Source organism: Balaenoptera physalus (assembly GCF_965194825.1).
Source record: "Balaenoptera physalus genome assembly, chromosome: 13".
In the NCBI taxonomy this organism is placed as follows: domain Eukaryota; kingdom Metazoa; phylum Chordata; class Mammalia; order Artiodactyla; family Balaenopteridae; genus Balaenoptera; species Balaenoptera physalus.
This window is the reverse complement of record NC_138892.1, coordinates 8,750,014-8,773,661: the sequence shown is the minus strand read 5'-3', so window position 1 is coordinate 8,773,661 and position 23,648 is coordinate 8,750,014. Positions and strand designations below refer to the sequence as shown.

General features: G+C 41.2%; 1 protein-coding gene across 13 annotated transcripts in view; it reads left to right on the top strand.

The window, feature by feature from the left end:
• TNRC6B (trinucleotide repeat containing adaptor 6B) overlaps positions 1 to 23,648 on the top strand; it is a 261,503-nt gene that overhangs the window by 115,841 nt on the left and 122,014 nt on the right. Inside the window, exon 1 of one of the 13 annotated variants that reach the window (XM_082420578.1) lies at positions 4,630 to 4,840. The exons of the other annotated variants lie outside the window; for them this stretch is intronic. Coding sequence (XP_082276704.1) covers positions 4,836 to 4,840 — 5 coding nt within the window. The 5' untranslated portion in view covers positions 4,630 to 4,835. Of the gene's footprint in view, positions 1 to 4,629; positions 4,841 to 23,648 lie in introns of those variants that run through there. 13 annotated transcript variants of the gene reach the window in all.

The window sequence follows — 23,648 nt, the reverse complement described above, 5'->3', positions numbered from 1 at the left end:
CCTACATGGTCATAATGAATTATTCTCTTAAAACTGGTAAATTCTATTTGCTAATATTTTACTTAGGATTTTTGTGTTCGTCTTCACAAATGAAGATTGGTCTGTAGTTTTATTTTTCATACCGCGTCCTTAGTCCAGATGGGTATCAGGAAATAATATGTTAGCCTCATAGAAGAAATTAGGAAGCTTTCTCTTCTGTCTCCATAAGTTCAAGAACAGTAGAGATAACATGAAATTATCTGTTTGATAGAAGAAAACCACTTGTGCCTGACGTAGTTTCAGTGGCTAGTTCTTTGAATAATTATCTAACACATTTCTGCAATGGGTTTTTGTTGTTATTTTCATAACTTTTCTTGAGTTGACCTTGGTAATTCCTATTTTCCTTGGCTATCATCCATTTTATTTAATCTTCAGGTTTATTGACATAAAGTTATGTATAATTCTTTCACAATTTAAAAAAGTCCTCTCGAAATCTGTGATTATAATTTCCCATTCTCAGCCCTAATGTTAATTTATAACTTCTCTCTTATTTTTAATTGATCAGACTTTCCAAAGGTTATCCACTTTTATTTATTTATTTTTATTAATTTTTAAAACTTAATTTTAAAATTTTATTGTTATTATTTTCATTGAAGTATAGTTGATTTACAGTATTGTGTTAGTTTCAGGTGTACAGCACAGTGATTCAGTTACAGATATGTGTGTGTGTGTGTATATATATATATTCCTTTTCAGATTCTTTTCCCTTATAAGTTATTACTAAATATTGAGTATAGTTCCCTGTGCTGTACAGTAGGTCCTTGTTGGTTATCTATTTTATATATAATAGGGTGTATAAGTTAATCCCAACCTCCTAATTTATCCCTCCCCCCACCCCCCCTTTACCCTTTGGTAACTATAAGTTTGTCTTCTATGTCTGTGAGTCTCTTTCTGTTTTGTAAATAAGCTCATTTGTATCATTTTTTTAGATTCCATATATAAGCGATATCATATGATATTTGTCTTTCTCTATCTGGCTTACTTCACTTAGTATGATAATCTCTAGGTCCCTCCGTGTTGCTGCAAATGGCATTATTTCATTCTTTTTTATGGCTGAGTAGTATTCTATTATATGCATATGTATACCACATCTTCTTTATCCATTCATCTGTCAGTAGACATTTAGGTTGATTGGCTATTGTAAATAGTGCTGGAGTGAACATTGGGGTGCATGTATCTTTTCGAATTATGGTTTTCTCCAGGTATATGCCCAGTTATTTATTTTTTAAAACAAAATTTTTTTTAAATTTTAAGTATAGTTGATTTACAGTGTTAATTTCTGCTGTACTGCAAAGTGTTATACATATATTATAAACTTTTTAAAATTTATTTTTATTTATTTATTTTTCGCTGCGTTGGGTCTTCGTTGCTGCGCACGGTCTTTCTCTAGTTGAGGCGAGCGGGGGCTGCTCTTTGTTGCAGTGCACAGGCTTCTCATTGCAGTGGCTTCTCTTGTTGCGGAGCACAGGCTCTAGGTGCGTGGGCTTCAGTAGTTGTGGCACACGGGCTCAGTAGTTGTGGCTCACAGGCTCTAGAGCGCAAGCTCAGTAGTTGTGGCTCACAGGCTTAGTTGCTCCACGGCATGTGGGATCTTCCTGGACCAGGGCTTGAACCCGTGTCCCCTGCATTGGCAGGCGGATTCATAACCACTGCACCACCAGAGAAGCCCCATATATGTAAATTTTTAAATATTCTTTTCTATTATGGTTTATCTCGGATATTGAATATGGTTCCCTGTTGTTTATCCATTCTATATGTAATAGTTTGCATCTGCTAAACCTGAACTCCCAGTCCATCCCTTCCCTACCCCCCTCTCCCTTGGCAACCACAAGTCTGTTCTCTATGTCTGTGAGTCTGTTTCTGTTTTGTAGATAGGTTCATTTTAAAACAAACAAAAGTTTTTTGAATCAATAAAGATTCAGTCTACTCTTTATGTTTATGATTTTATCATTGTTAATTTATTTTTTTGAGTTCATTACTCATTTTTGTAGATTTTTGAGTTAAATATGTTCAGTTCATTATTTTTCAATCGTGTTTCCACATAGAAATATTTTAGTAGTGGTTATATAGTCACCGAAGGTGCCAACTTTGAAAGATAACACTCATTTGAGCATATAAGTTCAGGTTTATTTGTTTTAAAAGTAAACTCATTTTTTGTTACTTTGTATCCTCACCTTGTAATACAATTTAAAAACGCTGTCTAATTGTTAATATGAAAACAGTACAATAAATATAACTATATCACAAAGTCCAAAATGCCTGGAAATACAGGGGAAATAGTGCATTTATTACACTTCTTTCTTTTAGATGAACAATTGGACTAATTGTTTTAAGTTTAGAGGTATCTCACCAAGAAAAAGATTCCTGGAGGTTGAAGAAAATTGTTGATCATATCATTTGAAAATAGAACTAATATTTTGCTTTAAAATGTGTTTGTTTCTCTACTTTTTGTGCAGCTTGCTATAACACAAGGAAACACATAGTCACGTTTATATGATAATATTCTGCATTGAGGAGTGGAGACTTGGCAAAATTCAGTCTTATAAAGAAATCCTGTCCGTCACAAATTAAAACAAGGCAGCTGTACAATTTCCGTGCATTTTAACATGTTGAGCATGCTCCACATAAGTAAGCTTTCCATAGCTCATCTGGAAGGTATTGGAAGGATAAAAATAGACTAAATGTTCAAAATTTCCATCCTTGGAGTTTCCTGCTTTTGCTTACAATCTCAATTGTCAGTTCAGGTCCTGGCTCCTACTCCACTCGGGTCTGTGCAAAGACAGTGGAAGCGTTTACGCCATAAATATTCAAGCTGCCAGATCATCTAGGCATTGGCTTCTGCCTGCCCTGAAACAGCTCCTTTCTGGTTCTTCTATCACAGTGGAAAAAGCGAAGGAGGGAGACTGTATAAGGCCCCAGAAGCCAGGATGACAAAAGTGTGGGATTTAGAAAGGGTTCGTAGGATCCTTTTCAAGGAACGCTGGGCTTACAGAATCCATCAGTTCTGTGCTGGCTGGCATGTCAGATTATGCTTGGTCAGCCCAGTTCATTTGGGAGAATCACACTGTGGAATCCGAGCTTTTCTGGTTCATAGAGATAGATGGAGTCTGATAGTCACAGGGCACTTTTGCCCACTTTCTATCATTTTAGTTACTTTATTTCCTCAAGCAGTCCTTAAAACAAATAGATGGAGATGATTTTCTGGAAACTATGTGACTTTTATTCCTTGTATTTGGATAGCACATTTCCTCTGTTCAGCCCAGCACTTCTGAATGGAGGTCTAAGTCATTAATTCATTCATTTATGTACCTACTATGTGGGGCTAGGTAGGTGTCGGGCCTCACACAGCAGTGAAGGAAGATGTGGTATGTGTCCTTATACATACTGGGGACGACCAACTATAAGCAAGTTCTTTGACAAATAATAAATTGCAGTTATGCCCAGTGCTATGAAGAAGTAGTAAGGGAAGTTATGGGAGTGTTGAACAGGAAGGCCTGGTCTAGACGGGGAGGGTCAAGGAAAACTTTCCTGGGGTAATGACTTTTGAGATGGCAAGGATAAGATGAAACAGAACTGCTAAAAACAAAGAAGCCGAGTACAGTTTTAGGGCTGAAAGGAATCAAAGATACCGTCTACTGATGGCCAATCCTTACATTCCACAAATGAGAAAACTGAGGCCTGGAAGGTAAAGGGAGTTGCCTAACTAAGGTTACACAGCCTGTTAGCCCCGGGGCTAGAGACGCAAACCCAGTGTGGTTTTCTTAGGTGGGTTGAAAGCAAGATGCACTGAGTCAGAAGAAGGCTCTTAGAAATGGGGGAAACCAGGTAGGTTTTAAATTTAGCGCTGACTCTAGGTCAGCTGCCGAGCTACTTCCTCAGGTGGTGGGGGAGGGGATTAAAGGTGACTCAGATCTGCCAGCTTGCTGTGCTGTAGCATAGTTTTTATTTGGGGTGCGGGGAGGAGGTACCAAACATACATACACACGAAACAATAAATGTGGAGTTCAGTTGGGAAACCAGTCACTGTTCTGCAGCTGTCTAGCTGTGTGATTGGGATAAGTCACTTAACCTCTCTGAGTTGGCATTCACAGATTATACTTTGGTATATTTCCTTTCAGTCTTTTCCTGTGCATTTTAGGAGCTTGTTAGAGATCAGTTGTGTCCTATATTTCACCTCAGTCTTTAAAGACGAAAGTCTCTTGTTTGGGTAAGGTGTTGTTTAAGCCCCTTTTTAAAGAGTAGTTTGCCAGCCTGTGCTTGCCCAAACATCCAGAGAATAACTGTAGCAAGTGAGCCAAGCTCCAGGATCTGTAAGAATCGTTAGCAACTGAGCACATTTCTATAAACCAATAAAGGTTTTTATATTTTGTTCATCTGTTACCCTTATGCTGTTGCCACTTTCACATTCAGTGTGTGTAGGTGGAGAGTATGAGATAACAGCGTTTCACAAATGAAAGTGAGTGGAAAAGGGCCGCTTTCCCTTTAAGGTAGTTTCAGCCCCAGTTCCCTCCCCTTTCCTGATTGACAAACCTACCCAAAGTCACATGATCCGCCTCTATTTGAAGGTCACAAAAAGCTGCTTCCTTTAGAGACAGAGGGGGAGAGAGAGAGCAAGAGGGAGAGTGAGTGTGAGAGTTAGTTCAAGCCAAAATGGCCGACAGAGTCTCTGCTGGTTTCTGAATATTTAAAATACAAAAAAACAGATAGACAAAAAGAAATCATTTTTTGGACCTTTTTTCATTTCCATTTCTACCTTGTATGCCTCAATTTGCTGGATTTAAGCACTGCTGCACTTTATGAGGTTGGTAAATATTTTCAATTTTTTAAAACCAATTGATTTATATGGATCTTGTCTAACCGTTTTCACTAGTGGTGTTGCAAATCGACATTTGTCTAGCGTGGAGACTGGCTTCAGACATTTCGTGAATCTGTGTAAATCAGACCCGTGATGTACTTTTGGTTCGGCATTTTAGAAATGGAAAAGCCTTGGTAAAATATTTGATTTTGAAGTGATTTAATTGCACTTTTAATTTATATGCAGATTTTCATCATCGTTTCTGTCTTGCAAATAAATGAAGCTGCGAGTATTTGGAAATTTGATATTTAGAAAGAGGTTTTTTAAAAAACACAGACCTCTCCCTGCCCCCTTAAATCTGCTGCAAAAATTTGCATAAATATAAATGGGTTTGCATTCTTTCGGCTGCTAAGGCCGACAAAGGATCTGGGAGGGCAAGCACTACCACGGGAAAACCTTTTTCTTTTTTTCTTTTTTTTTAAAGCTAGGCCGTCCTTCCTAGAGAGATGTAAAACCTAAAATAAGACCTGATCCATTTTAAACATCAGGCTGGGGGCGAGTGAACACCAGGAGGTTTGGGGTTGTAGATTGCCCTGCTTGAAAACCTCCCAAGCAACGTGTGGATCACCCCTCTCCTCTGCGCGCGCTCATTTGCACTGGGTCTCTGTGTGTGTTCTCAAATGTGCAGCCAGATGCGCTTTTATTTTGATTGTGGTTCGAACCAAATGGTGGGACTATCTTGTAAACATGGTGTTTTAAAGGGTATAAACAGCTATTCCTCCCGATTAGGAATTATTTCTTTATCAGTTTCTCCCTGTGGATTGGCCTTATTCGTTTCTCATAGATTACAATTTCCGTTTAATCTTACACCGATGAACTGGGCTTTTCAGCACAAATTCAGCATCTGTGTGTGTAGTTGCCTGTTTTAGCCACGTATCCATTGTGAAGTGGTCGTATTGGGTCACCTAAATAAGTAGCTGTACGTGTTACCCCTGAAACTGTGTGTGCAGTGCACTGAAGTTAAATTCCATTACTCCTAATGCAGGATTCTAGAAAGCCTGGGAACGGGGAGGGAAGAAGGCTGAAAACTTGCTTTCTCAGAGCCACCTCCCCCTATCATTGTGAGAGTGTGATGTAATGCTTCTCGGTCTGGTGGGCTGAAAGGATCGTAGTTTTGATGCGGCGGGTAAATTGACCCCCCCCCGGGGAAATTCCCCCCCCGCCCCCCCCCCCCAGCACATCCCTGGCTCTGCGAGGCCTTGTTTTCTTTCTTTTTTTCTTCCTAATTTGTATCCTCCTGATTTATGCTTTAGCATATTGGCATGAGAAACAGACTATTTTTCTAAATCTGTTACATAGTTTAGAAAGGGCATTTAAAATATGCAAATAGGTTGAATTGTCATATCCCCATCATTAAATATGTAGACTTGGATTAAAGCTAATTAAGCATAAATGGAATAATTTTGATCAGAAGTGAGCAGTGGCTTTTTTTGGCTGTTGTTGTTTCCTCTTTAATTAATCTAATTATGTTTGCTGGACCTGAAAGTGTTAAAAAAAAAAATGGAAAAAAAATGCTGGACCATTTTGAAAATTTGACAGTCTGGAAGAGGGTGTGTAGTGCTTTCAAAAGCTTTATTCACTGTTAAAATGGATTGGCCTCTTGTGCTGAAAATGGCCTGTTTCTTTGGGCCAATTGTGTGTAGATGAAGGGACTTTCATGCTGATTTAACAAAAAGACTTTCCATTTGAATTCAGGAAGATAATTAAAGTTCTCTGTCTCTAAAGAGCAAGTATTTTATTATTTTTCTAAAATTAATGTTGTTATTATATTAGCAGTGGAAATGAGTAGAGAAGTGACGGTTTAAATTCAGTGTAAATTTTTTTGGTGGTATAAGTTCAGCTTTTGTGTAAGAGGGATTGGAAACATTACAGTCAGGAGGTAATCTGGAACAAATTTGTCTCTTAAAAATTTTTTTTACAGCTTGAATTTAAAGGAAAAGACAGAAATTACCATAGTGATAGGGAGTGTTGCTTTGTGGTAGACCTAAGGAAAATTAGAGCTCTGATTTTTGTTGTTGTTTTTTCTGAAAATGAAAGCGCTTATTTGGGGCTTTACTTGTTAGATGATTCATTTTACGCCCATTTCCTAAGTTGGCCTTACAGAAGAAGAATGAGAAGAACCTAAGCTTTCCATGTTTTGCCATTAGCTTGTTTTTGTGGACTGTAAACATGTGAATAGCAGTTTAATTCAGTTTGCAGAGCGGAGGGACCAGAAGCAGGGTGCCTGCTCTCTTAGGCAAGAAGGAGAATGATATAATGAACATTAACAGAATGCCATCTGATTCTTTGAAATGTTTTGGTAAATATTCTTCTCTCCTAGACAGGTTGAGAAGTGCGATAAATAAGACCTGGTTTCACGTATGTTAGGCATTATGGCTCTGATGAGTTTCAGAAGCTCAGCTGCCATTTTGGATCTAAGTTCCTGCGGGGCCAGTCCTTATGGCACACCAAACTATGGGAATTCAGGAGCAAATAAAAATGAGTAATAAATCAAGTGTGCAGATGGGTGGTATTTGTGCCTTTTGTTGAAGTTTTCTTTCTGTTGGTAGCGTGAAATGAATCTAAAAACTTTAGAGATGTGGCTGACGTTATGAACAGCAAAACCCCAGGGATATTAGAACTTGCATGTTGTGGTTTTTAAAAATGAGACGGTGTATGCAGAGGAAGTTTCTTACTGGAGAAAAATAATATAATCCTCACTAAAGTCTCCCCACCCCCAATGCTGGGTCTACTTGTGATATTACAGTAATGTCATTATTCACAAGGCTACTCTGTCTCAGAAAGAATTGTCACAGATTCATTACTAAGATTTTACTGAAACATCACAAAAATTGATAGCGCCTATTATCAGAAGTGGTATCTTATTTTTAAACTGTTTTTCAGTCCTTCCATCTGTGTGCCAGAAAGGAAGCATTGGCATCTTTGGTATATGGCGCAGACTCAACCCTGTTGTTCAGCTTTGAATGGCCATTTGTTATTCTCTGTCGCCACTGGGACAGTCCTTTAAAAATCAACTTCTAAAAATTGAAGCAGAGACTTCTAAGGCTTTTCCAGCTCTTAAAACTACAAAGAGACACAGAAAGAGTGATATGTGATGATGAGACCTTCAGGTTCTGCAGAGCAGGCCCCAGCAGATAACAGTAGTAAGGGGTGGGCCTCACCCTACCCAGTTGCCCCAGAACTGAAAAGTTTTGGAGAAATTTAATTTTTACAACTCAGTATAATCATTGACCTTCTGCCGTTTAAATTGGACAAGGCCCTGAGGCAACACAGGTGAACAGTATACTTTGTCCCTCCCCTCAAGGAGTACCCATCTAGCGAGGGAGATACCCAGGTAGAGAGCCAGTGGCTTTACCTTGGTGCTATGTGTGCAACAGTTAGAACAAGGACCTGGTACGTAAGTAGCCTGAGTATCTGCATTAGGAGAACCCTTATTTAAAGAAGCCAAATAATTACTCCTTATTAATTTTTAATTATCATTTGGATATTAGATTTTCTTTAAGTGGAACTTGGAAGTTAAAGGTGGGGTTTCTGATCATTGGCTGGGGAGTGGGGCAGCCTATGCTAATTGTTTCCTAGTACAGTATTGTTCAAGGGTTTACACTAATCCGACTTCCCTCACCTGCTTCTTGTGATTAAGACTTGTGGTGGAGTGGGTGGGGTGAATTGAAGCCACTTGGCCTGAAAAGGGATTTAACCCGCGATGGTGACATTTTAACATGTTTTCCTTTCTTTCTTCAAATATTCAGCATTCATTTATTATGCCAGGTGCTGGTGTAGGTGCAGGGGGCGCTAAGAATTAATTTGGTCAGCCCATCGCCCTGAACAACCACCGGTTCATGTGGAAATATTTGCCACCTGATGACTGTCTAACCTACTGCTTTGGGTTATGACTAGGATAACGCTATAGTTCTTTCACCTGATGGTCTCCTTACTGATACTCAGGGAATGAATGGTAAGTTTTTGCTTCTGGTAGTTCTAGAGACTTCGATTTAAGGTTTGATGAGATAGTCACTTTATCCTTTTTTTTTTTTTTTTTCAGGCCTGCAAAATTATCTTTTGAATTATCTCTGAGAACCTTGCAACTTAAGTTGCCTCCCTAGTTACTCTATCATATCCCTCAGTTTTACTTTTTTTATGCCCCTTAATTGTGTCAGTGTCTGAAATCACATTATTTGTGTGTGGTACATCACTCCCCACAAACCAAAGCAGACTTCAGTGTTTTGCTTATTGCTCAATCCTCAGCATCTAGAATAGGGCTTAGCACAAGTAAGTGCTCAATAAAAATGTGTTTGAATTAGGCCTGAGTGTAAGGTCACCAGGACCAGCTATGTGACCATAAGCCCCTGTTTCTTAGTCGGTAAAATGGGAATAATACGTTGTTGGGAAGCAGAAGGGAAATGCTGTATGAAGGGGCCAGCACCTAGTCTCGTTGCTCAGTGTTTCCTTCCCCTTTGCTCTCTCTCTGTTAAGTAAACCAGAAAGGCTTTTACGGCCCCACAGATGCCTTGATCCTCTCACGGCTCCCAGGATCGTGAAGCGCTGCACTGATTGCTCGGAGCTCCAGCCTGGATGAGGACAGGAGCAGCGCTGAGCCTTTTCTTTTATTCAAGTCCCTACATTCCTATGGTCTGAGGTCGTCTCCCTGCTCTCCAGTTCCCTTCAGGCTCTGCCTCTGTGGTGTATCCACATTTGCTTGGCTGCTTTTCATACATTCTGTGTTTTGCATCAAAAGGTTCTCAACGGTTTCAGATGAATTGGTCTTAAAGTTTACAAGGCAAAGGAGAACATAAAATACAGTGTTTTTTCCTTCATTTTCATTGTTCTGAGCCTGCACATGTAGACTCTATTTCACCAAACTGGTAATAGTTTTGACTCAAAAGACAGATAAAATTAAAATTTAGGTCAATTGCCCACTTTATACAATGCTGTTGAATTAATATAGATGACAAATAGCTTTCATTCATTGACCTTGGACTGGAATTTGTTTCAGAGAAAAACAAAATTTTTATCTGTTCATTCATTACAAATAATTATTTGAATACCTGTTACCTGCCAGACATTGGGATAAGAGCTAGCATAGGAGTAGTAGGAAGATTTTTTTCCAGGTACCATTTTTTTCCAGGTACCAGGTACCAGTAGTAGGAAGATTTTTTTCCAGGCTGAAGTTAGAAAGAATATAAATTCAAGGAGCCTGGCCAGTCCTCAGGGTGTTGGGTGATTACAAAAGAGGGACACCCAACCCAAATAGAGGCAAGGGCCCCGAGGCAAGAGAGGACTTAAGCATATTTAGAAAACTGTATGTAGAGTACTTGGACATGGTTGGAGCATGATGTGTGTAAGAGAAAAGATAATCTGGGAAATGAGAAGTGAAACTGAAAAGGTAAACACTGGTGAGATGCGGAAGAGTCTATAAGTCATGTTTGGAAGTCTTTATCCCAAGAACAATTAAAGGGTTTTCAGCAGGAATTTCACCTGATCAGATTGAATTTTTGAAAGATATGCTCTAGTTGGACTGTAGAAAATGGCTGGAGGATTGAGTATAAGACCAGATGGTATTGCAGTAATCTCAGGTGATGGTGGCGTGGGCTGACAGCAGAGCTGGGAAGAAGTGGATAAATCCAGAGACATTTACGAAGAAGATTTCACAGAACCTGATCATTGAGGGTTAGGGTTGGCGAAATAAAAGATGACACCTCTGTCTCTGGCCTGGCCTGCTGATGGATGGTGGTACCATTCACGGAGTTAGGGTCCATTTAGATGAGAGACACATGTGGGATTGAGAAAATGAGTTCAGTTTTGGAGTAGTTTAATCTTGGGACATCTAAATGAAGGTCTGGAGTAATTAGATACCTGGTTGGAGATAAAGGTTTGAGTCATCAGTGGTCCCAACTTTACCAAGATTTTCCTTTTTTTTTAAATTATTTATTTATTTTTATTTATTTATTTATGGCTGTGCTGGGTCTTCGTTTCTGTGCGAGGGCTTTCTCTAGTTGCGGCAAGTGGGGGCCACTCTTCATCGCGGTGCGCGGGCCTCTCACTATCACGGCCTCTCTTGTTGCGGAGCACATGCTCCAGACACGCAGGTTCAGTAATTGTGGCTCACGGGCCTAGTTGCTCCGCGGCATGTGGGATCTTCCCAGACCAGGGCTCGAACCCGTGTCCCCTGCATTGGCAGGCAGATTCTCAACCACTGCGCGACCAGGGAAGCCCAAGATTTTCCTTTTTAAGTTGATTTCTTTGGTAAGATGTCCAGAAATGGCAATGTGCAGTGCAAGTGCTATTGGGTACTGATAAAAGAACACTATTTTATAAAGAGGGTAAGACCACAGATGTACTCCCATTACTACAGTGGTCACCATTAGAAATACAAAAGGAGTTTGAGGGAGGAGAAAGGCTAATTTTGGCTGGGTTGATCAGAGAAGTCTTTATATGAGGACCTTTTATTTGAGCTGAGCCTTAAATATTGGGCAGAATTGTGAAGAGTAGACATGAGGGCAGAGCATTGTAGCTGGAGGGTTAGTTGTGTTCAGAGGGGACTGAAGGGAGTTTGGATGGGAGAGCTGGGACGCCTGCTGAGTAGTTTGGATTGCCATGGCAGATAGTGGGGGTCTGTTGAAAGTTTGATGGCAATGTGATCAGTGTGGTATTTTGAGAATATTAGTATGGCAGTGAGGCAGAGGAGGACTCAGGGTGGTGGGATTGGGAGAGGGCAGGACTGAGGGGAGAATTGAGATAGGCAGGCCAAGCAGGAGGCCTGTTATGAAAGGGCCTGCCATAAGACTATGGCAGTGGGGCTAGAAGAGGGACCAGGGACTCCAGATTTTCAAGGTGAATGACGGGAATCCAGCAGAAATGAAGATGAGGAATTCCAGGTCGGGCATACTGAGTTTAAGGAGCTGGTGGGATTTCCAGATGGAACTGGTTAGCAGGCAGCTGGCAATGTGGAGCTGACGCTTGAGAAAGAGGTCAGAAGTGGAGATAAAGAATTGGAAGTCATCCACGTAGAAGTGATAGTTGAAGCTGAGAGGAGATGAGGTCACCATGGGTGCAGAGAATGGAAAAGAGAACTGAGAATGGGGCCTTGGGGACAGGCAGAGAAAGAGGACCTGGGAAAGGATTACAGAAAGGTGCTTGTGCGGGACAGTCGTGAGTCACTGAAGATGAGGGAAGGACTTCTGAATCTCAGATGCCGTCAGCAGGTTTTGATGCCACACAGGAAGCACAGTATTTGGTTATGGCAACGTCCCCGAACCTGGTGTGGGAAGGTGTTCTGGTGGGAAAGGTTTGGGAATCATTACGTTATGCCAGCACCATTCAGTAGAAATAGAATGTGAGCCATGTGTTATTTTACATTTTCCAGGAGTCACATTAAAAAAAAACGGGGGAATTCCCTGGCGGTCCAGTGGTTAGGACTCAGTGCTTTCATTGCTAAGGGCCTGGGTTCAACGGGGAACTAAGATCCCGCAAGCCATGCGGAGCAGCCATAAAGAAAAAAAAAGAAGAAAACAGGTGAAATTAATTTTAATAATATATATTTTATTTAACCCAATATGTACAAAAAGTTAATTCAACATGCAACAGATTTTAAAATATTAATGAGATATTTGACATTCTTTTTTTTCATACTAAGTTTTCAAAATCTGGTGTGTGTTTTATAATACATTTCAGTTTGAATGTGAAATTTTATTGGACATGCTTGATCTGTATTTAGATTTGATAAATTTTACAGTTGAAAAAGTACATTCATGTACCCAAGTTTTTTCAAACATACAAAAGTTTTCTAGTAATAGAAGTAAGTTATCAATTAAAAAAAAAATTTTTTTTTTTTTTTTTTGGCTGCGCCATGTGGCTTGCAGAATTTCAGTTCCCCAACCAGGGACTGAACCCGGGCCACGGCAGTGAAAGCCCAGAATCCTAACCACTAGGCCACCAGAGAACTCCCTTAAAATTTAAATTAATTAAAACTAAGATACATTTAAAAATTCAGTTTCTCAGTCACAGTAGCCTCATTAAAAGTTCACACTAGCCATGTGTGGCTACGAAATTGGACAGGGAGGGTTTATGCAGAGTAAGATAGGCTGCTTGCAGCTAATGGGCACTTTGGAAATAGCCAGAGTCACAAAGCATTTTTCCCATCACAAAGCATTTCACAGGATTGGTGTTAGAACACATGTGGGCTTATGCTAATGAAATTTTTAGAATTGAAGGGGTCAGATCCTAATTTTGCTTGTGAGGAGATGAACTTTTTATGCATAGATTCTAAAATTTAAAACAGGAATTTAAAAAATTGTTTTGGCTAAGGTCAGCTGGATGGTACATTGGTAGAAGTTCTTAAGCATAACCAATTTGTGTCCAGTTTCAGTAATGCTAGGTACAGAGATTTAGTTGGAGGGTGGGAGCACTCCCTCCCCCTTTTTGAACTCTGTGGGGTCAGTGAGAGGCCGGGCTTCAAGTGGGGAGGTGACATTAGGATTCCAGTGTTCTCAGAAGCTTTCAGTCAGTGGTCCCAGCCTTCTTGCATGAGGGGGAAAGGGTGCCAAAGGGCTAATTATTTTGTGCTTGAATCTCGCTTCTTTTTGGCAACCTGCAGGCTGTTTGGCCATAGACTATTATACTCATTTTGTATTTCTTGACATCCTGGGCCAATATAATATTTACTAAATATGGGTGGTTTATAAAAAAGCAGGTTCAAAGATTTTTATTTAAAGATCTCATTGATTTATATTGCTTTGTAGTTGCTAACTAAACCTTCTGAATAATAACCTGTAAAGATAGAAATGATCTTGAGTTGTGCTTGGAACCAAACCTTGTTCACACTGGAAAGTTAAGCGTTGCTTTTGAGTTGGTGCACAATTCCATTTCGGTGGGCATAGAGGACCTTATTTTTCTATGAAGTATAAAAGTTTGGGGTGTCAGTTATTCTGTGAAGTCTTGTTTTTGCTTTTTAAATCAATGTGGAAATTAATTCCTTACATTTTTGTTTTCCTTTAGAAGTGCATTTTGGTTATCCATGCCTTTGTAAAACACCAGACTGTGTAGTGGTGGGCTTATGTAATGCCCTTTAATGGCTTAAAAAGAGACCTAGCACAAGGTTCCTTGCCCCCCTCTCAGGAGCCCAGAGCAGTGAGTCTTGTGCCTCTCGGTGCCATTCTTTTTTTTTTTAACCCCTTGCTTGCATAAAATAATTGCTGTTCTTTTTATGCCAAGAAGTTCCTATTTATAAGCTGAAGTTAGACAGCTAATTGGGTAGCTTAGAACAGTGGCTTTCAAACTTTTTGATTGGATCTACACTAAGCAGTAAATTTGATTGAGGCCCTGTACATACATGAAGTATACACTGAAGCAAAAGTATTTATATTTACTTTCTGATACTACGTCATATATTCTATCCTGATATAGGCTACTCAAGTCCATTTTGTAAAACAAAACCAAAACCAAAAGAGCTGATCCCAACCACTGAAATGATTTAATGATCCACTCTGGGTTGTTTCACTGAGGTTTGAAGAATTTTTAAGGAACCACTCGTGGGTTGCCATATTCCAGGACATGATCCCCAGTTTTTCTGGTTTTGAGAATCAAATTTATCAGTCCACTCAGTTGCCATACCAACCAAATTCATAAGCGATTTTTAAAAATGTTTATTTGCAGGACTTCCCTGTCGGTCCAGTGGTTAAGACTCCTCGCTTCCAATGCTGGGGGCGTGGGTTCGATCCTGGTCAGGGAACTAAGATACCACATGCTGCCTGGAGCGGCCAGAAGATTTGGGGGGGGGGAAAAAAAAAGAAGTTAATTTGCTACTTCAACATGTAGGAGATGAACATTTTTGATGACCAGAATGTTGTCCTCCCTATCCAGAGCTTTCCATTTGGATCAAAAGGAGTTGGCCATCCGTATTGAGGAATGGAGATATATATACATGCATGTTTTCCCCCTAGATTTTAGAGAAACTGAAGTAGAAAAACCCTATTACCAGATTATGTAACTTTCTCTCAGGAAAGCCCCACAGAAAACACTGCCATACTTTCTTTTTTGGAGGGGTAGAGGGTGGGATGATTCCCTGCCCCATTTCCAGGTTTCAGGAAGACACACTTCCACTAATTAACATATTCTGTTTTTAGACACACTTCAGTAGATTTGATTAGTTCAGCATTTCCTACTGTTTGTCAGGGTACTAACAGGTTTGTCTGGAAAACAAAAAAAAAGTTCCTTTCCTGAATTAAACTGATCTTTGCTTACTACAAGGACTTAAGAGTCTTTAAGATGCTAATATGCGTTGGGAATCTTAAGTGTTGTGTATATATAAAATCTAAAAGTCCCAGGTTTTTATTTTTGTTTTTTAGGCACAATTTGGGGAAATGCATGGTGTGCTTTCCATTTTAATTATTCCTTTCTAGAACTACATTCTAGACAAGTAAGCTGGATTTGGCTATTTCCCAAGTCTCTTCAGACACTTTAACATGGTGGTTCCCAGACAGACGTAGGTTTCAGGGAACTGTAACATTGCAAAAGCAATATTAGGATCCATCATGAGTTATCAGTTTTAAATATGCCAAGTAAAGGCATTTTAAAAAACCCACTATTTATTACCACCATTTCAAAGAAAAGGCATTTTGACAAAAGAGTAGAATGGACAGTCTCAGAATAAGAAACATTACTCAGTTGATTATAGCTTCGTGAAAACTATTACATACGGAATATAGATCAGCACAGGTACTAAAGTTTTCAGTGTTTGGGAACCACCCTAATTATAGCCCATCTCTTAGCATGTATTACAGTTAACTATGTGCTTGCTGGTTTTATTAGCCTCACTCATAGGAATAAACCTTACTTCAAGTTCTGGAACTACCTTCCTTCATATTTATTGACAATGATGGTCATTGTGTGACAGTGACTCACTTTTAAAAAAATTACTTTGCTCCCTCTGAAAATACTGTAAGCAGGTAACCATTCTACTTTAACGTACGAAAAAAAGAAACGAACCAACTCCATTAGGTGCTGAGCAATTGTAGAATTTAGAATAATAATCAAAACCTATTCCAAAGTTTATCTGATTTAATGAGGTATACAGTTGACCCTTGAACAATGCCAGAGTTAGGGGCGCCAACCCTCTGCGCAGTTGAAATCCAAGTGTAACTTTACAGTCAGCCCTTCGTATCCACAGTTCTGCATCTGCGGATTCAACCAACTGTTAAGTATTTACTCTTGAAAAAAATCCATGTATAAGTGGACACGCACAGTTCAAACACTGTCTGTTCAAGAGCCAACTGTATAGTCGTGGTGATTTTGTAAAAGTGGCAAGTAGGTCACAGAACTAAATAATATTACTTATGTACATTTTTGCCAGCCTGTTGGCTCTTAGTGAGGTGTAAATAATGGCCATGGCAGGTTTTTTGTCATATTATGTACGTTTTTATTTTTATGTCCACCATCCCACTCTCACATTTTAAATGACAAAGACCTTAAATCTGGCAGCTGCACATCAAATGTCCCCTCTGTCTGTCTTCAGCGAGAGAAAGTGCTCTTTAGATGCAGTTTACTCCTTTTATCAAGGGGCCCATGGCCAGCAGCTCACTGGCCTGCCCTGCTGTGATAATGCTGTCAGCTGGCTGTGGGACTGGCTGCCCCAGCGAGTGCTTTGACTCTTCATCCTCAGAATCCTGGGGCCAAGAGAGGAGGAGGGGAGAGGTTGGGGTTAGCACTGTAGGTAGGGTCTTTGGAAGCAGTAACAGGCTGGGTAGACTTGAGTGAGCAGGATATACTCTATGTCCTGTGTACTTGGAAGAATTTGTTTATTACCTAAGTACTTATGCCTCAGGCACTATACAGTGTTGGGAATAGTACAAGATAAAAAGACCTGGCTTTTATCTTTGGAACTCAACCAGTAATGTGAGGCTGCCTGTAATAAAGACAGAGGTATGATGCCAAGGGATCCTGGAGGTTGGAGGCAGAGCCCTAGGGAATTGGGGAAGTCTTCACCATCGAGGAAACATTTGAACTTATTTTTTTTTTTTTGGCTGCCTTGGGTCTTCATTGCTGCACACGGGCTTTCTCTAGTTGCAGCAAGCGGGGCTGCTCTTTGTTGCAGAGCACGGGCTCTAGAGCACAGTCTCAGTAGCCATGGCGCATGGGCTTAGTTACTCCGCGGCATGTGGGATCTTCCCGGACCGGGGCTCGAACCCGTGTCCCCTGCATCAGCAGGCTGATTGTTAACCACTGCGCCGCCAGGGAAGTCCCTGAACTGAGTCTTAAAGGGAAATTAGGAGTTGCTTGGTGAAGGGGATGGTGAGTAGATCGGGGTGATATAACATAGTGGTTAAGAACTGAGGTTCTGAAGTCAGGACAGTTGTGTGGTTAGGTCAGCCCAGTGTTGGGCAAGTAATATCTGTGTGCCTCAGCTTTCTCACTGGTAAAATGGGGAATAATAATAGTAATAGTACCTGGAATCAGTGTTAGCTACTGTTTTCATAAAAGTTATGCTAGCATTTCAGGCAGAGGAAGTGACATAAACAAGGGAGGATTTAGGGGGCGGGGGCATATGGGAAATGGTGAGGTGTTAGTGGGACACAAGTGCAGGCTGCCTGGAGGAGAGTGGAAGGGTTGTCTGGGTTTTGTGTTCTAAGGAATTTGAATTTTATTCTGTAGAAAGCAGTTTTTAAAACAACTTGCTTCAGTTGATCTCCATATTGAGAATCTGATACTGGAGGAGAGATAAGGGGCAATCAAAGCAAGAGAAGTGATTGGAGAATGTAAATTAAGTCAGTGACAGTAAAGATGGAAAGACTAGATTTTAGAAAAACTTGTGAAATGAAATCCATCGGATGTGTGAAAGAAGGAAGAGTTGTGGACAGGCCCTTGGCTGGCTGAATGGATGATGCCAGGAGTTGGGATGGGCATTTGGTGGGTGGAGCAGAGGTTTTGAGTTTGTAAAAGTGTGAGGATGGGGGCTAACAGGCTGTGTGTTTGCTTTGGATACGTTTTAGATGTTTGCAGGACATTTACTATAACTTGGCAGGTGGAAATGAGGGCCTGGAGCTCGAGAGAAGTTGGGAGCCATCCATTTAGATCTAGAGATGGTCATCTAGGCCATGGTTGTGACGGCGCTCTCTTAACAGATGGTCAGAGGAGTGGGATGAAAACAGGAAAAAGGGTGGTGCAAGAGAAACCCAGGCAGGAAGGAGTTTAGGGAAGTAAAGGATAGTTATCAGGGCTGGTGCCCCAGGGGGTCAGCTGAGATAAGCCCTGGATGTGGGCAGTTAGGTTTGGCCTTTAGGAGCTCAGTGCAGGGGCTTCCCTGGTGGCGCAGTGGTTGAGAATCTGCCTGCCAATGCAGGGGACACGGGTTCGAGCCCTGGTCTGGGAAGATCCCACGTGCCGGGTTCGAGCCCTGGTCTGGGAAGATCCCACATGCCGCGGAGCAACTAGGCCCGTGAGCCACAATTACTGAGCCTGCGCGTCTGGAGCCTGTGCTCCGCAACAAGAGAGGCCGCGATAATGAGAGGCCTGCGCACCTCGATGAAGAGTGGACCCCACTTGCCACAACTAGAGAAAGCCCTCGCACAGAAACGAAGACCCAACACAGCCATTAATTAATTAATTAATTAATTAAATAAAAAAGGAGCTCAGTGCAACGTGTTCAGGGCTCCACTGAGGTCCAGCACGTTGTTCATCCTGCTTGCTGCTGTCTGTCACATTGGGAAGCCTCCCTGTGGGTTTTCGGGTTTCTCTCTGTCACTACGGTGAGCAGCTCTAGGACAGGAACTAGTGCTTACCTCTGTAACTCCAGCACCTGACCTGACACACACACACACACACACACACACACACGCAGAGCGAGTGCTCAGTGAGCATTTGCTGAATGAATAAATGAATCAAGGATGACTTGAATTAACTCAACAAATATTTATTGAGTGCCTTGTGTGTTTCAGGAGCTATGCTAGTCTCTAGGGATAAAGCAGTAAGAAAATAGATAAAATCCCTACGCTCGTGGGGCTTATATTCTAAAGCATGAATCAGAAGGCTAAGGGGAAGGAACAAGCCGAGACTTAACTGTCGAAGGTACAAGGATGAGCTCTGTAGCCTCACCATCCATGAACTGAGCCTGGCACCCAGGAGGCATTCGATACAGCTGGGTGGCTTGAACAGGGGAGAGAGAGGATTTGAAGAGAACTGAGGTGTGGGAAGAGATTTGCTGCCTAGATGACAGGTTAGCCTTGGAGAGGAAAGAGTAAATTTGGAAATGGAGAGAAGGATATTTGAGGGAGTTGCCTCTGGGAGACATTCCCCTCTCAATGGGTGGCATTCCTCGCTGTAAAACAGGAGATGAAGTCTGAGTGGAAAAGGACTACAGGAAGAGCCATCTACCAGCTCTACACTTAGCTGAGAGAGGAGATCCTTTCTTTGTAATTGCAGTGATCTGAGGCTATGCAGGCTCTTTCCAGCAAAGCAGGGTGAAGAAGGTGGTGAGTTGGGGTTCATCTGAGGCTGAGTGAGGATTGGCCTGGGTAGGTAGTGTGGGGTAGCCAGGGGTTGAAGTCTTCAGGGAATGCTGGTGAATGTTCATGGGAGTCCAGGGAATGAGATAAGTCCAGGGTCAGGCAAATGACCTGAAAGAATATGGAAAGAAAGGGTTTGGGTTGGAGGAGGCGAGAACTTATACATTAGAAGGGAAAGACAGTGTTACTTCCTGTGTGCTTCCTATAATGCTGTTCTAAGTGCTGTATATACGTTAACATTTATTCTTCATGACGACCCCATGAGCTAACTGTGGAGAGGTTAAGTATCTTGCCCAAGGCTGCTGAATTTGTGTGCTTGAGCGCTAAGCCCTACTGCCTTGGGAAGAAACCAGACGCAAGAGCTTCTCCCAGGCCAAGTAGCTTCACAGTAGCTTCCTGAAGTATCTGAGCCATCCTTCCCTTCTAGCAGAAATATTTGGGGTGGCATGGAAGGGACCTGTGAACTGTCCCCTCCCTTTAAAAATATTTTAGGCGACAGTGTATTTTATATAGAACTCTCAGTTTTTCCTACCTGCCTTGTTCATGCCCAGACATCCTTGAATAGGAAACAAAGAATATTTCACAATTAGAGAAGGCTTTAAATGCAGGCCAGTCTCTGAGCTCTAGTACCTTTCCTGTTCACCTGTCCTCCCCCCCACTAAACTGAGAAGAAGAGCCAGAGCATCTGGCACTTCCACCAGTTTGAAGGGAGGAGAGACTAAATAAAAGCTTGATTGATGTGTGGTGTCTAAAAGGAGGGGAATCTGGCTGTGTTGCCTGTTACAGAAATGTTGGTAGTGTCTGCTGTGGTTTGGGGGCTTTGACAAACAAGAAAGTGTTCTCTTCCTGGGGCGAGTCCCCATGTGTTTTTGGTGACATGGGCTCTTCTGGATAACTAGTTGGACTTCAGTTGGGTAAGGAATTTTACCCCTGGCCCCGTGCCCTCCAGCTGTGTCTGAGGCCTGTGACAGATCACTCATAGACTAGGCCCTTTGCGAACCTTGGGGGGAGACATTTTGACCTTTGCTTGGAAGCCATTTGGAAGCACAGAGGCTTTGCAAATGAAACATGTACACAACTTCATCCTTTTGTATGAAGAAAGAATTATTTGCAGAGACCACGTGTATATTCATGATACCTCAGCATTTTGTTTGCATTCTTTTAACATCTGGCTTTGCTCTTGAAGCAGTATGGAAGGAAGGCCACTACATCCTCCTCCATCCCTTCAAGGTAAACAAATTTTCATGATTTAAAAAAAAAAAACACACCAAAACCACATACTTTTACATTCCAGAAAAGCTTAGATATTTCAAATATTGAATATACAGAGCACATAGATCATCTAGCATTATTTGCTGGCAATTTTTAGGTTCACTCCTCATCCTAGTGTTTTCTGTTGAGGCCGTGTCTTACCTTCTGGGACTTTTGCATTTCTGCTTGGTTCACTGTTGGGGGCTAGCATTTTTGTGTTTTTTTCCCAACACTGCTAGTGTGGCCCATAGTGCATCACATTATTAACACCTTTGGTTTTTAAAATTGGTTACCTCTAATTGATTTTTTTTGGCTGCATTGGGTCTTTGTTGCTGTGCACGGGCTTTCTCTAGTTGCGGTGAGCAGGGGCTGCTCTTCGTTGCGGCGCAGTGGCTTCTCTTGTTGTGGAGCACGGGCTCTAGGAACGCAGGCTTCAGTAGTTGTGGCACGTGGGCTCAGTAGTTGTGGCTCACGGGCTCTAGAGTACAGGCTCAGTAGTGGCGCATGGGCTTAGTTGCTCCGCAGCACGTGGGATCTTCCCGGACCAGGGCTCGAACCCATGTCCCCTGCATTGGCAGGCGGATTCTTAACCACTGCACCACCAGGGAAGCCCTAATTGATTTTTAATAATGTGATCTTCTTTTGTCAGATATTAAATCCTAATATTTAGTCACTGGTACTTGATAGAGCTGGTTAGGCAGAACAAACAAACAGATAACCCATCACTGAGAGAGTGGTCCCAATGCCCTCAGGCCAGGATTAGTTGGGGTCTCTAAGACTAGTTGGCACCTTTATTTGGAAGTCAAAGTAGAAAATATAGGCTATTTATTCCTCATTTCTTCTCCCTCTGAATACTGATACTATTCTCCTGGGTAAGGGATAAGTTCATTGCTTGTTTTTAGGTCATGGAACTCTTGCTGGTGTTTTTTCATTTCTCTTGTTTTGGTCAAGGGCAGTGATAGGCAGACATAGTTAAAGCTAGCAGTTATGACCCATGTTCTTCTATAGGTTCTCTCTGAGGTTCTGTGTGACCAAATTGAAAAAGACTGCTTAGAATCATACTGAGTTTTTCCATGAGGCTCTGGTGGGGAGAGGACATGAACTCACATTCATTAAGTGCCTATTATATAGCAGGTATTTCCCATGACCTCATTTAGTTCTCACTGCAACCTGAAGTGGAAATGGTTTGATCTTCATAGGAAGGATGGCATGCCCAAAACTTAGTAACTGATCTGAAACCACTAAACAAGGAAGTGGAAGAACTAGGGCTCTAACTCCAGAAGGTATTCTCTCCCCAAGCCTTCTCAGTTGCGGCACAGAATAATTTGTGCACTGATGATAAATCCCTGTTTTATAAAGCAGAGTGTCTTAAATAAAACATGCACTCAAGTGATGGGAACTGATGGCTCTATGGGGATCCTCACCCTGCATCCCTAATAAATAATGATGAGGACAGTGAGGCCAGTACTGATGGCATGCAGAGCAGGGGGTTTTGCGGGGCAGTCCTGGATGGCCATTGAAAGGCATTTTTCTTCTTGAGCAACATGATATGTTAGCTAAGAAAGAGAAATTACTGAGTGATTAAAAACTTTATCTCAGATAATTAATTGAAAAGCCAAATTGATTACTAAAGAGACATTTTTAAAAAGATCTTAACTGTATCGAGTTTAAGTAGTAATTCTTAAAGTGTAATCAAACAGAGGACTTACCAAAACTATAATGAAGAAAATAGAAATCATTTGTAATTAGACAGTAATTAAAGGCAAGTACATGCCCAGTGATTTTAGAGTGCTTGAAAACAATTACTTTTCTTAAGTAGGTTAAACATCTGGGTTATAAGCTTGTTTACACTATTAATTTACTTAACAAACCTGTTCTTCAGAGATGATGCAAAAGTGAACTTTAGCTTGGCTGTCTGAATTATCACAAGTTCCAACTTAATGGATACTCTTTTTAAAAACATTTTTTTACACTTAACTTTTTAAAATTGTCCCTTCCTGAACAATCCAGTCCTAACGCTTCTTAGGTAGACAGAGAAGGTAGGTGACCTGGTCGGGGTGTTAGAGCCCAAGTAGGATGAGGCGGCCTTCACATACAGGGAAGGTCTGGTGTGGTGTATTGGACCCAAAGAGAGGTAAGCAGGGCATTCACGTGAGCCTGGGGTGGCAGCAGCACTGGGAGATTGGTTAAATATAGGAGGAGGATTGATCTAACGCATATGTACGTTAAGAATAATGGGAGCCAGCGACTCTCACTGTTGGAGAAGGGAGTTACAGATATTGAAAGGGAGAAAACTGGAATGAACCTTGTGATGTTAGATTGGAATCAGAAGTATTAGTGTGAACTCATGAATTTTAATAAGTATTGATAAATATAGAAATGATACAGGTGTAAAATGCATGCATGTGTATTTATATACATATGTATATACATCTCTTCGCTCTGTCCGTAAAGAGGGTGAGAGTGCCTGAGAGCAGCAATACCTCAATAGCAATGAGCACATCACGTGCCCAGATCTTGGCTTCTAAATACCATTTTCCACTAAAAGGAACCCCAACTTCTTGGACAAATGGCTGATTACGAGCTTAGAGCAGAAAAGTTTAAAATGAACCTGGAATATCTTGTGCTAGAAAGCAAAGAAGTCTTCAAGAATGATGGAGATATTTCAAAAGGACACACGCCAGTTTGAAGGCACTCCCACTGGCCAAATTTGGGATAATTTGATCATCAAAATTTCAGAAGTGATAGTCATTGGTTAAAACCCATTGAATAAAAGAGAAATGTGAAGGTTCTCACGATTTCACCTACTTTGAAATAAAACCTTTGTATGGACTCATGAATAAATTCAAAATGTCTTATTTAAATTTTAAAGTACCTCCCCTCAAAATACTTATTGAATACAGAGGGGGGAAAAGAGTTACTTTACAGTCAAGAAGCATGGTAGATACCACCTTAACCAAGTGACCTGAATGAATATTACCAGTAATGGGACAGACTGAAATTGATAG